Below are 14,988 nucleotides of genomic sequence, written 5' to 3'. Positions count from 1 at the left end.
AAATATGGTCTTTCAACAAGTTGTGAATCCAGCTTATCTAGAACACATTTTCCACTTTGCTTATGTCAAAAGCATTACTAAAATCCAGATACATTACGTCAGTAGTTAGTATTGTGTTCTAATATCAGCAGAACCCATTCACATGATCCAAGATGGCATCTTTCAGCTGTGGGCAAGCTCTGCTGGCTTCTTTTTTATATTCAGAGGAGACCCAGATCTCTGAGAGCTCAGTCGTGGGAGGTTTTGAATAACCCCAGGCTTTGAAATGGAAAAAAAAAATCCACTAATATAAAATCTTGTGCCCAGGCAAAACATATTGTAGAAGGATACTAAGTATTAAATAATAGCATTGTTTTATAGTACTATAAATGTACACAGGCAATTTCTAGCTTTTGAGAGTTTACAATCTAAAGTAGACAAGACAAACACATCATGTGGAGGAACAGTTCAGGAAAGGGGAGGGGAAGGAAGTGGAAGACTTATGGCCCTACTGAAAGGTGTTTCAGGGAAGGAATTGAAGGGAGAGAGGAGTTAGGTAGACAAAGGGTGAAATCCTGCTCCATTTAAGTCAGTGGCAAAACTCCCAGAGGAAGGATGATCTAGTGATTAGGGCTTGGCATGAGACTCAAGAGGCTGGATTCACTACCCTGCTCCACTACAGACTTCTGATGTGGCCTTGGGCAAGTCACTTAGTCTCTCTGTGCCTCAGCTTCCCGTTTGTAAAATGGGGATTTTAGCACTTCCTTACCTCACAGAGGTTTGGATAAAAACGTTAAGTATTGTGTGTGATGTGCTCAAACATCACAGGGATTGGGGTCATATAAGTACCTAGAATAGGGTGAAATGCTATTTGAGGGGAGGAAACAATAGCAGTAATGTAGGAGTGGGAGTGATTTTATGATCCAAAAGGTGAGGATGAAGATCTTGAATTTTGATGTCAATGAAAATATTGAGGGCAAGGTAGGTATAGTTAGAGTGGTGGAAAGGGAAGATGCCTTGAGCATATTATTTTGGATATACTTGAACGGCAAAGAAGTGGTAAGAGGGAAGACTGGAAAATAGAATATTACACTTAGCCAGGCAAGAGAAGACCAAATCATGGACATTTTTTCTAATTTTTTTCTAGAGTTTAATCATATTGGATCCACTTACAATGAATGAAGAAAAAATAAGGCCATCACTAGAGAAACGTTTGGAAGGGATTATCAGTGGGGCAGCACTGTTAGCTGACTCTTCCTGCACGCGTGACTTTCATCGAGAACAAATAATCACAGAGTGCAACGCCATCCGCCAAGCTCTCCAAGATCTTCTGTCTGAATACATGAATAATGTAAGTGACCAGTTCTTTCCTTTTGTTTTTTTGTGTGTGCTTCAAAGCACATTTTCTACATTGCCATGCATTATGTATAACTAGCCTGGTAATCACCGGTGCCTTTTGACCTTTTACTGTAGTTTCAATAATTCAGGCTACTTGTGTATTTATTAAAGTGCCAAAAGTAGTAGTTATCATACACGTACGTGGTACACAAAGCTGGATACATTTTTTTGGATGAATAGTTTATTCATCAAAAAATGCAGTTTCGGGTAGACTGAAACTACTCGTGAAATAGGGTTAGTTCCGTGACTAGTTGGCCTGCACTTCCTCCCCCTTCCCAAATGGATGTTTTCCAAACACAATGTTTGACTTTCCATTTTGAAATGACATTTTGTATAGAAGTTTACCCCTATGCATTTAAAACAAAGGAGAGAGAGAGAGAGTAAAAAAACACTTGACAATGAAACAAAATGAATAAAATAAAACAAAAAAAAATCCTGTTTCGGGTTGTCCTGAAACAATTTTTCCCCCCTGAGATTTTTTTGGTTTAGCCACTGAAATGAAAAATCAGTGTAGCTCAGCTCCATCGGTACGCTAAGGGAAAGCCAACTATTCATCTTCAAAATGAGCAAGATTTATCCTGTCCTAGGCAAACTGTGAAATATCCTATATCACAAACTGAGGGATATGTAAGTTACTTTATCTGTGCGGTAGGTGTCTCAGAGATACTAAGTTTCTTTGAATGCTGGGGACTTTCTTTATAATTTTACTTCCTGATTGTCTCTTAGAATTTGAGGACTGGGATTCTGGGATTTTATACTTATTTCTACAATAAGCAGCAAATTTTATGAAGTCTTGTTTTATATTGTGTTAAAATCTGAGTAATCCATTTCCATGTATTCTTAACATAAACATTCAGGCAGTCATAACTGATCAGTATAAGAACAACAAACTGTACAAGGTGAGATCCTCTAAATGCAAAATTGTAGGGCATGGAATGTTGAGTAAATCCAGAAATCTGATTGCCTGGCATGCTTTATAATGTGTCTGTGATAAATCTTTGAAAAAGTGATAGTTTTTATAACTTTTTTTTAAAAAATGATTTTTAGATCTAAGTAACTAGTTTGACACATAGCTAAGTGCACTGCCAGACACAAAAAATAAAGTTGGTAGGACAGATATCATTAATATGGGGACAGTGTATTAACATCATGGGTTTCTTCTGGAAACATAATCATCATTTTCAGTAGACACACTGATCTTATCTAAGATGATAAGAGATGCATTTGAGGTGATGCATCTGACACAGTCCATTGAGGGGATAATTGTGTAATACAGCTATTTGTTTCTCCTTATGGGAGCTGAAATTCTTTTCTTTTTTGTAGGTACTGCTAGTCGACATATCCAAGGCCATTCTGTAGTGTGTATGTGTGTGTGTTTAAGCTCAGGATAATAAAGTAGAGAACTTTAAGAAAATCTTTGTATTCCCAGGTGTGTATTAGTCTCACAGAGATTATACCTGCTGATCTCTTCCTCTAGTCATTTATTATAGTTAGAGAAAATCTACAGCAATCTTAAATTAATGTCTGTGAACTCAACTTGGTATTTCAGGCTTGAAATCTATAAAGATACTTTTAGTTCTGATTCTTTTCACCGTCAGCATTAATTTGTCTGAATCTACAGTGAATTGTAAGCCTCTCTGGCAATACTTTCTGAACATGAGTAAGAAATAAAATATTTGTTACTTAAGCTCAATTTGAACTGTAATCATTGTTACATGCACAAAAGATTTAAAGTAATCTTAAAACATTTGTGATCCCTCTTAAAACAGCTTAGAGTGCATTTGTGATTTATTGTAGATAATTCTTCAGTGAGTTGTTTAAATATAAAAATATAAGAAAAATTCTGTCAGTGTTTTATTATTCTTTTCAACATTATTGCAGAAATTATGTTGAGACCTGTTGTTGTTACTGGATGTGATGATAGAAGAAGCCTCTTATTCAAATTATTATGGTCCCTTTTGTCTGTTCTCACATAGTAAAATGCAAGTGTGGCAAGGAGCTCTTGGTGAAGAGACTTGTGTGCCTGTGCAGAGCCCCACTGATTCCTGATACTTTGATTTCAGTAGGGTTTTATGGCAGAAGGATCTGTCACTGCAGATATCATTGCTGGATAGGGGCTTATTTCTGTAAAGTTTGCTGCAGAATTGTATTGTAAAAACGACATCTTGTTTAGCATTGTAATCCTACAGAAGTAATGCCTATATTTTTCCACAAGAAGGGAATAATTTTGTACAGTTTAATCACAACTTCAAAAAAAAAAAAAAAGGCAGAGGCAGTTCTGCTGCAGGTGGGGAAATTAATTAACTGATTAGAATGAAAGACACACATCTTTCAATCTATTGTACTTACCTTTATTTCCCAATATTCAAATTGAAATCCCTTTACTTTCTTGCAAGATGTTGTCTTTTTATTTTGATTGCAGAATTTGGAAAGCTGCCTTCATTCGTCTTGTTCTGATGCCATTATATTCCATTTCTTAGAACTAATCCATACTTTGCATCTATCATTGACGCTATTTCACCTTAATTGACTCAGGAATAAAGATGATGCTGTTTAAATTTAGAAATTGAGCCAGCAGCTATCATGGAAATATAGTAAAAAGAGATATTAATTTGTGCCTATATTCTGCTTGGCTGGTGAAGTCCAGAGAGGAAATATTGGTTCCATTTTTGGAGGACTTTTGGGGTAAGGAAAGGGGCAGGTTTCTCCTAAGGAAATGTAAGTCGCTCATTGTGGCACTCTGTCTCCCTCTTGTCATGGCTTGGCCAGAGATAGAGGTTGATAAGTCTGCTGCAGTGGGGTCTGTTAGCCATAGCTATAGCAGGGCCACCACGAAATGGGGACTGAGGGTATGTCTACACAGCTGTTAAACACCCACCACTGCCCTGTGTCAGCTAACTTGGACTTCTGGGGCTTGGGCTGTGGGTCTGTAAAATTGTGGTGTAGACATTTTGGGTCGGGCTGCAGCCTGAACTTTGGGACCCTGGACTCTTGGATCCTCCCAGCCCTGCAACCTGAACCAGATTCAGCTGACCCAGGTAAGCGCTGGGTGTTTAATTGCTGTGTAGACATATCCTGAGTGTCATATGACATCAGTGTGGTTACATAAGCAATTGTTAAGCCTACTTTAAGACTCAATCACTTAATTTATGTTAATGTCAAACTATCAGCCTGTCTCTAATCTCTTTTTGCAATGGAAAGTTATTGACACAACTGTATCAAGAAGCCTAAGATTTCCTTGATCTGTCAGTCTTGTTTTAGCCCCAGTTATGGTACAGAGACAGCACTTGTGCTTTTGGTCAATAGTGATAATAGTGGTGAATGAAGATCAAGCATCCGTGTTGGTTTTAGTGGAGCATTGTGGGTTACACTGTCTTCATTATGAAGGTGACACCCAGGTTTGTGTGTCTCTTCATTAAACTGGGATGGTGCATTTAAGTAATTTTCCCTCAGCCTACCTGAGACAGGCGTTTTGGCTAATACTTTACCTAGGCATGAAGGAAATAATGTTGTGTACAGTAGATTGGAATAAACCACTAGAGGTATAATATCTGATGTCTTGATTAGGGGAGTACACCTAGTTTGCCAAGTTTTGGGTCTTGTTAGCTTCTCAACTCCTTATGCCTGTTGGATTATTGGGCATCTGTTCTTGGTCAGAATATTGTGTGTCTGTCCCTTTGTAATTTTTATTGACTTTTGGAGCATCTTAAAAGGCCTCTCTTTCTTCACAGGTTTTTTCTTGATGTTGAATGCCTGGGTAATTGTGATGGGGAGGTATTGGGTTGCTAGGTAGAGTGATGGGAGCCACTGAGTTGATGGGAAATATCTATATATTTAAAATGATTTCTAAATTTGGAGAGGATTTTTTCCCAAAGCCTAAGTTAATCTGAGGTTTAAATTGCCAATACCAGGACAACCCTTAGGATCATGGGAACATGCAGAGGATCTGAAGCCACCCCAATGTTGCTAACACTTGAGGCGGTGGTGTATCGCAATTCTGGGGGATGCTGTGATCTCTCAAACTGTAGGCAACACAATAAGTTTTGAGTGAGTAGCCTACAGTTCCCCCTCAGCCATTAGAGGTTGGTGTACTGCTTGTGCCATAGGTCTCAGCAGTAGCCGAGTATTCCTGTGCACGCTGAGCAGGGCAGAGCCCTGGAGCAGGCAAGAATAGCAGGGCCAGCCCATCCTGAGCTTGGTGGTAGTAGCCTCATCCCTCCATCACCATCTAGCAAGGAGAGTGTTTAACAGCCCATACAAACAATCTTGCCTGCTCTTTGGAAGCTGGACTCAGTTTCAGGGTTTTAGAAGAGGAGAGTGTGGCTGTTGGTTCCGGCTAGGGGTGGAATAGGGTGTGGGGAGTAGAGGAAGGGGAGTCAAGGAGCAGGCATGCAGTGGAGGGTCTGCAGTGATATGGAGGGCCAGGGTGTGAGAGAATTAGAGTGCGGGTGTGCAGGGGAGTTGGGGCCTGCGTATTTGTGTGCTGGTCTTGTATGTATGTAGGGTTCTGTTTTCAATGTGGGATTGTTGGATACAAACCAGGGCTGGGGAGGTGGAGTTCTAAAACAAAACAGACACGATTTATTTTAAAAGAAAAGTCATGATTTTTAGGCTGATCATGCTTTTGTTGTGTTCTGACTTGTGAATTGGAAGACTCTCCTGAGCTGTGTGGAGCATTCCTCAGCCTTAGCTCAGGAAGTGGCCCTCTATCTCTGCACAGAGGCTACTTTTTGTATTTATATCCATACTTCCAGTGATTGATAACATTTTGTGAGGTATTTTATTGCCACTCTTACCATTAGAGCTGAGGAACATATAGACACTTCAGGTTTCATAATATCTGTGCTTTATGATTTCTTGCTGAAGGAAGTTTTACCACTTCCCTGGGTAGAGAGGAGAGACCATTTTGGATTGTAATCATAGTGGTGCAATGAATCTAATATTTGAGCTTATCTACTATATACACTTGCATCTTTTGGGGGTATTATCCTTTATTAATTCATATGTTATACTTGCTATAGAAATGGGCTGGCTTTACCTTTAAGATAGCTTGAATGTGAAAATGATTGGAACTCTATAAACTCAAAATAAGGAAAAAAAAATTAATCTCTTATGACAGATGTAGTATTGCATGAATCAAATATTAAGCAAACTTAATTAATAATTGTACTAGATATGAAAAAGATCTGTAGCTGTTTTATATCTAGTATAATTCTTCACAATAATGTTTACATCCTGCATCTCTCTAAAGACTCCTTTAATCTTCTTCTGTTTTATGGTTTTACAGCCATATTCTAGAGCACTTTTCCTGGGAGAGGCAGTAACATTAAAATGTGATCAGACAGACTGGTTGGATTCATTAGAATCAAGACTGGCAAGCTCTGGATATTATAGTTTCTCTTCACAACTGTCCGTATTCTGATATCAGGACTTTTCCCCCCTGTAAATTAAAACAGGAAGTATCTGTTTGTGTTATCTTTCCTCCCCACCACACTGGGAGGATTTTAAGACTCAGATGTTATGGAGCAATGCAGTCCAGTATATATTGCTTTGGACTGACACCTGCTAGAATATATGTTCAGCAATTTTCTGAATCGTTTTATTATTCCCCATGTGTACAGCACTAGAATCAGACAGGCTGCTTTTTCCTGCTGTACTGGCTTAAAAGCACACTGAGCAAACACATCAACCCATTCATAGGCTCACACAGAATTTGGGCTATTCAGGAGACGGAACGTTCACCATTCCTTATGCTGCATTGGTTTTGTGGGGGGGGAGGGAGGGTGATTGGTGGTGGTAGGGGAAACAAATGTTCTTGTGTATAAACACTGGTCTTTAATCTGCTCAAATATATTTGGGGTTTATTTTTCCTCAGTGGACAAGTTTTCCTGGGTATTTAACAAACACCCTTTTTATTTCACTGCCTGTACGCAAGTAGTATGCGTTTGTTTTCTCCTCTATGCAAAGCTGCAATGGTGACGTGCATAAAATGTTACCCTTGCAGGAGCTCACTGTCACCACCAACTGGCATCTGAGATATCACAGATGCTCCATTGTTCAAATTTTACTATTGTCTCAGATACAAACGTGTCTTATTGCTGGCAGAGGTTGGTAAATACCACTCACCTGCCTCAACTGGTGGGGGGAACTTGATGGGGCCAGTGGTGAAAAGGGACAGTCCCAGCAGCAAGGGAGGGAGACACTCACTAAGGCAGTACACATACCCCTGGGGGTATGCAGATGTCTTTCAGAAGGTACATCAACTCATCTAGATATTTTACTAGTTTTACAACAGGCTACATAAAAAGAACTAGCAAAGTCAGTACAAACTAAAATTTCATACAGGCAATGACTTGTTTATACTGCTCTATATGCTATACACTGAAATGTAAGTACAATATTTGTATTCCGTTTGATTTATTTTAAAATTATATGGTAAAAATGAGAAAGTAAGCAATTTTTCAGTAATAGTGTGCTGTGACACTTGTATTTTTATGTCAGATTTTGTAAGGAATTAGTTTTTAAATAAAGTGAAACTTGGGGGTACACAAAACAAATCAGACTCCTGAAAGTGGTACAGTAGTTTGGAAGGGTTGAAAGCCACTGTGCTAAGGGACACTAGACAGCTTCTCCCTCCCCCTCCCCCCCCCGGGAGTCTCTGGCACCCATTGACCGGCTGGAGAAGAGGGGTACTGATTCCCCAACTCCCAGGATTTAACCCAGTGCAGGGGCCATGTGGAGCCTAGTTTGGTTCACTTCCAGCAGCCTATGCTACCCCTCCAAACTAGGAATAGGAATCTGGCCTGACAGATGCTGCGGGTCTAGCCAGTTGCCTATTTGGGGGATGGAAAGGAATCTTTTCTCCCATGGGCCAACTGGCAGATGGCCAGAGAGCTTTTCACCTTCCTTGCAACACCTTCAAGCCACAATGGGTTAAGTAGGAATGTGTTTAGTACTTAACTGAGGTACCTGTTTGAGGAGTTTATTTGTCTCAACTTGCAGCCAGTTTCCAATGGGTTAAGAGAATAAAACTAACTGTCCCCAAAGGTAAGAGGCCTGGGATTTTTGTGATGGGCCTTGGGCTCGTGGGTTAGGCTGAGACCCTGTGGCCTTCGTGGACCGTATACGTAGGGGCATAGCGAGCAGATCGAGGGACGTGATCGTCCCCCTCTATTCGACATTGGTGAGGCCTCATCTGGAGTACTGTGTCCAGTTTTGGGCCCCACACTACAAGAAGGATGTGGATAAATTGGAGAGAGTCCAGCGAAGGGCAACAAAAATGATTAGGGGTCTAGAACACATGACTTATGAGGAGAGGCTGAGGGAGCTGGGATTGTTTAGCCTGCAGAAGAGAAGAATGAGGGGGGATTTGATAGCTGCTTTCAACTACCTGAAAGGGGGTTCCAAAGAGGATGGCTCTAGACTGTTCTCAATGGTAGCAGATGACAGAACGAGGAGTAATGGCTTCAAGTTGCAGTGGGGGAGGTTTAGATTGGATATTAGGAAAAACTTTTTCACTAAGAGGGTGGTGAAACACTGGAATGCGTTGCCTAGGGAGGTGGTGGAATCTCCTTCCTTGGAAGTTTTTAAGGTCAGGCTTGACAAAGCCCTGGCTGGGATGATTTAACTGGGAATTGGTCCTGCTTCGAGCAGGGGGTTGGACTAGATGACCTTCAGGGGTCCCTTCCAACCCTGATATTCTATGATTCTATGATTCTATGATTCTATGACCGAGGTCAGACCTTGTGGCATCCCCTATCCTTCTGCTCTCTCTGAGGAGAGCCTACCCTGAGTTACAGGTTATATGGTAAGGAGCCCTGCAACTTCCCCACTGGAACCAATTAAATGTCTGGAATAAGAGAATATGGGTGGTGGGCATGTAGCACACCTCCCCTTAGTTAAAGTTTAATAAAAATTGTGGCCTGCCATTTAATTCCATACATATGTGTGTCCTCATTTCACTGCTGTCTACATTAATTGCTGTTTGTAATATGTGAAGCCCGTGTATCCCTTGCCCATTTTTTTTTCGATCCTGAAACTATTTGCTTAGGGAGCCCAGATCTATTGGTTTTTCTCCAAAATCATGTTTGATTATGACTTCTACTGAAATTATCTATGTAATTGAATGACTCCCAGTCTCTGCATAACTGGTAATTCAGCTGATCAATTAGAGACTCTGAGTGTATTGACAGAGATCTGCACTTTTGTGAATGTCTTTGTGTTGCTGTGTTTAGCATGCTATCAGTGTGGCTTTATTCTAGGGTAAAAAGAAATCTGTATCAGTCACTTACGGTACAATCAAAGATCATTGCAGCTGTATGAAGTTATATATTATGGTGTCCAACTATTTAACTGCTACATTGAGCTATTATATGATATGTATCTCATTGTCAAGTGCGTACGCCAGTGATTACTCCAGTATGAAATAACTAAAAGGTCACAACCTTATTGAATTATAACCAAAGAAAACCAAGATCCAAAAGTCCTAATGACTGTGAAAAGAAGACTGTTTGATTTGTCCTTACTGGCTGCTCCCACTTTCTTTTAAAAATAAATTTGTTGAGGAGATCTGCCTAATTTCCCCAGAGTCAAAGACCATCTGGGCAACGAGCCTAAGCCAAGTATTTCTGGACCGATTCTGGCTCCCAGCATCGCTAATGCAACTTACCCTCATTCGGTGGGACTGGACATCCTGTGGAATCTGATCCTAATTGAAAATTTGGTTGATGCCTATTTCACATAAAGGAACATGTTGTCTTTCTCTCAAGTGCTGCATGTTTGAGAGAATACTCCCACACTCCACCTTTGAATTGTCCTATATGTTAGCTATTTGGAGCCCTACTTCCAGGAGCCACTTGTCTGCTGGTAAATGGCCTGTGGTTAAAATCATGTGAGAAGAAATAAGTTAAGAAATCCACACTGCCATATCAGAAATGGAGAATGAAATATCAAAATCTCTGCCAAAAAGGAAAAGATGATTCCAATAATAAAGAGAAATCACATTGAACCAAATTCGCATTTGTTTTATAAATCAAAGCTTATTGTAGAACAAACCTTCCAGTCATTTTGTTCTAATAATATATGAAATCAACAACTTGCATTTCTGTTATATTTTACAGCCAGCAGTTGAGGATGGTATCCAAAAAGGGAGCAATGCATTTGGCCAGTGCCATTTTTTGTGGGTGTTCGGAAGGGGGGAGAAACATTCTTCCATATTGTCCTAGCTACAGCTGTAGAGCTGTGAACCATTTGTTGATCTTCTAAAATAAGTAAAATGGATTTAAAAAAATTTCAGTTAGGTGATCCTTCAAGCACAATGGCATTATTATGAGATGGTTGACTCAGTAGTAGTGCTTGCACCTTTGACTCTCAGAATTTCTTTATAGTGAAGGATTTATGACTTATATAGTGCAATAGGTATGCATGGCATTTCATAATTTGAATGTAACTTTGTTCCAGCTTTGTCCTTCTCAAAGTTACCCATTTGACGTGAAACCTTTTGGAATATTAAACATTTCAAGCTACTGGTTACAACTCGGGACTTAAACTACTGAGCGACTTCTCTTACTGAATTTAATCCAAGATGATAAAGATTTCTATGTTAGTGTTGTGACAGTCTCATTAGAGGAGAGTCTGCAAACAAAGATTGCAATTGTGGTTTGTGTTCTCATGCTCTAGAAACAGACATGTTATAGTGTAGAAAAGTCAAATTATCTCTTTTGATTTGTGTTCCCTCAACACTGTCTCTCCTCCAAACAAAAGTGTTGTTCCTAGACTCATTCAAGGGTCAGATAAATGGAAGTGTAAGCTATACGACTGTAAGTGTGTGGTGGATGGTGAGAATTAGCTCATGTTTTTATTTATGTTTTTTTGCTTTGTTGCCATGGTATCATAGGTAACTGTCCCCAAAAAACTAGCATCGCTAGATAGCATTTTGTATTAGCATTTATACAGAAGTTGTGTGGTTTTACAGTGGTGTCAGATATTGGTGCAGCGCTATTTGGTTTGACTTTAAATAATCTTGCAGTGGATTGTCTTACATTTCATATACAAAATTAGTGGAACTGAGAATTATTATTGCATTGTCATTTTTATCAGAGATTTAGCTTTAATGTGTATTTTTGTTATGAAATGTTCAGGAAAATAATTTATTTAGTATGTTAAGACAGAAGTTGAACCCTGAAATTCATTAGTAGATTTAGAGTTGAAAAACAAGCTGCAGCTAAATTTACTTGGTTTATTTAGCTTTATAGACTTGCAATAATCTGGGAGCTAAGCACATGAGCTGGAGAAAGATAATTAAAGATTTTCTCTTCTTAAGCCCTGTTCTTCATTTATTAGTTCTGAGCCAACTCACTTCAGCATTAATCGGATGCTTACTTGAGGATCACATTGAAATAATGTAGGGTGATGGGCAGCTCATGGATTTAGAGAAGCTGATTCAGTACAATAGTCAATAATTTGTATCTGGTATACCTAACAGTGCTTGAAATGTATTAGGCAGCTAAACACTATTTTTTTCCAGTAACCCTTCAATGAAGTGGCGTTTTCTGTCTCTGCAAGGTAGAATAAATTCTATGACAACCAAATGTCACAAATAAATATTAGAAGTGTTCCTTGACTAAACATCTAGTTTGCTTTTTAATCCACAAGGATTTTTTCCACGGTTCATACAAAATTAATGTCAATAAATGACATTTAAAAAAAATCTGGAATGTAATGTCAATAGTGCATTCATTTTAATTGATTTTTTCCTATTTCTGTTTTTAAGGACTTCATAGATTGTAGCCAGTTTTCTCATATTAATTTGCCATTTCTAATAACTGCTTGTAAGCTTAACACTGGAGCTTGTATCCTTTTGGGGTTTTTTTTCTTGTCTCCATACCATAGACATACCTTCTGTTTGTGGCTGTCCATCTGTCTGTCTATCTGTCTCTCTCTCTAAATTTCCCTTTCTGTTTCAGGTTAGATAAGATATTTACTGTGTTTAATACTTTTTCACATTTATATATAAAAGTAGAAAGAACACTTATCCCAGGCTTTGGGGACTATTGACAGAAAATTACAACAACTAAAAGCAAACTAAGACCTAAACAACAGTAGAAAATCAACAACTTTTCCCCACACAAAAGAATGAAATGTACAAAACCAAAATATCCCCACATCTGCTCCTGAAAAACCTTAATCCCCAAATAAATATCCATAGCCGCTCTTCACCCTCCTCTCCCACTGCCACCACCTACTTTCCCCAAATACATGCTCAAATAGGTGAGCATTGTAACATCCCTAAAGGTCAACAAAACTGGACGGTTTCAGATCAAGAGTGAGTATGAATTCCACAGCCTAAGGTACCTCATCAAGAATGCCCTACCAGCAGTAGCTCTCTCTTATGTGATGATAAACACATCACTTAGCACGCTACTAGAAACCACTACTGAAAGCCATTTAGGGCATTATTCAATGTAGCAGGTCAGAAACAATATTTGAAACACCTGAAAACGAACAAGTAGCCAATGCAGATTCTGGAGCACTGATGTCAGACTTGTACAGAATCACCATTTTACAAATGGATGCTGCCTTCTGTACCATGTTGAGTGTCTGGATTGTCCTTAAGGTAAAACTGTCAGTTTCAGGGGTAACTGCATCTGTGTTCTCCCTCCAGGGTCCTTGGACACTTAAGATTTCAGACTCCCAGCCAAGGTCTCTTGGGCGGAGACCTGTGTCTCTCCCTCTCCTGACCAGGGTTTTTAAGGCTACAGAGTTCCCTGTCATTAGGGTTGCCAAATTTCTAATAGCACAAAACCAACCATCCTAGCCCCGCCCCTTCTGCGAGGCCCTGCCCCTGCTCACTACATCCCCCCTCCCTTGGTGGCTCGCTCTCCCCCGCCCTCACTCACTTTCACTGGACTGGGGCAGGAGGTTGGGGTGTGGGAGGGGGTGAGGGCTGCAACTAGGGGTGCGGGCTCTGGGGTGGGGCCAGAAATGAGGGGCTCAGGGTATAGGAAGGAGCTCCGGGCTCGGGCATGGAGTTGGGGTGTGGGAAGGTGTGAGGGCTCTGGGGTGGGGGCTGGAGATGAGGGGTTTGGGGTGCAGGAGGGGGCTCCTGCTGGGGTGTGTGGCCAAGGGATTTGGAGTGTGGGAGGGGGTTGTGTATTGAAGCAGGGGTTGGGGTGAAGGAGGGGGTGCGGGGTCTGGGCTGGGGCAGGGGATTGAGGTGTGGGGGGCTGAGGGCTCCAGCTGGGGGTGCACTCTCTGGGGTGGGGCTAGGGATGAGGTTTTGAGGTGCAGGAGGGGGCACCTGAGGTGCAGGTTTGGGGGTGGGGCTCAAGGCTGGGGCAGGAGTTGGGGCATGGGCTTACCTTGGGTGGCTCCTGGTCAGCAGCTAGTCCCTACCTCTCCTGACTCCACACTGCATTCCGGAAGCGGCCAGCAGGTTTGGCTCCTAGGCGGGCTGTGGTTGCTGGCCAATGGGAGTGCGGAGCCGGTGCTTGGGACGTGGGCAATGCGCGGAGCCCCATGGCCTCCCCGCCTAGGAGCTGGACCTTCTGGCCGCTTCCGGGGCACAGCGTGGTGCCAGGACAGGTCGGGACTAGCTTGCCTTAGCCCTGCAGCACTGCTGACCTGACTTTTAATGGCCAGGTTGGCAGTGCTGACCAGAACTGCCAGGGTCCCTTTTCAACGATACACCTGGCAACCCTACCTATCATACACTGATATCCCCAGCAAGCTAATCTGCCTAGAGGACAGCCTCTTCATTGTTTTTTCTCCTGGGACAATAACAGTGTTTTTACAGTGACTACACAGCTCTTCCAAAGCAAAGTATATTATTCTTAGGAAAAAAACATTAAAGAGAAAAAATAAAAATGGGTTTAAATTCACACTATAAATAACAGGTTTAAATTCACATATACTTGAAATTGCCCATCAGTCTTTATGGAGACCAAAGTCTTTCCAGTCTTCCCCCAAGGGTTGGGGTTCCCTTAGGGCCCAAGGTCCTGCTCATTTGTTGAATCAAAAGGAAGACCCTGAATCAGTTCATGCTCTTCTTCTTATACCAAAAGCTCCTTTTTTGTTTCCTGGGTACTTCACTGGAGCTGTTAGAATCTCAAGAACTAAATCACCACCCACTATGTTTAGTTCATGAATGAGCTGTGGTAACCTTCCCACTGGACTTGCATAAATCTTTGGCCTATAATGACACATACAGTATGGTGCCCAGAGATACCGAAGGCAGTTGCAGTAACTGTCATAATATTCTAATATCTGTCATATTGCAATAGTCTGATCTTGCAGTGATAAAGGTAAAGAAAACAGAAGAAAGGTATGCATCCAAGAAACATGCTTTTAGTCTCCTTACCACACTCAGGTAGAAGAAAACAGTATCATAGTCCCTGCTGTCTAATAGCAGTTGGGAATTTCTCATGACTGTAGGTGGGCAAATAACAGGGTTTTTTTTTGTTTTGCTGATTATTTTGAAAAATGCAAAAAAAAAAAAAAGTTTTTTGGAACGAACCAAAACCAGAATTTTTCAAAATTCTGGTGAATTGTGAAGTGTCTTCTTCTTCTTTTTTTTTTTTAATCATTTTGGGTCAAATAAAATGTTTTGGTTTT

At 40.7% G+C, this 14,988-nt stretch overlaps 1 protein-coding gene across 1 annotated transcript in view; it reads left to right on the top strand.

Moving 5' to 3' along the window:
- CTNNA3 (catenin alpha 3) overlaps window positions 1–14,988 on the top strand; it is a 909,177-nt gene that overhangs the window by 215,839 nt on the left and 678,350 nt on the right. Inside the window, exon 7 of the mRNA XM_077821324.1 lies at window positions 1,127–1,330. Coding sequence (XP_077677450.1) covers window positions 1,127–1,330 — 204 coding nt within the window. The remainder of the gene's footprint in view (window positions 1–1,126; window positions 1,331–14,988) is intronic.

This window comes from Eretmochelys imbricata, chromosome 7 (assembly GCF_965152235.1).
Source record: "Eretmochelys imbricata isolate rEreImb1 chromosome 7, rEreImb1.hap1, whole genome shotgun sequence".
NCBI classification, from domain to species: Eukaryota; Metazoa; Chordata; order Testudines; family Cheloniidae; genus Eretmochelys; species Eretmochelys imbricata.
The sequence above is the reverse complement of the archived record's forward strand: the minus strand, read 5'-3'. Positions and strand labels throughout refer to the sequence as shown.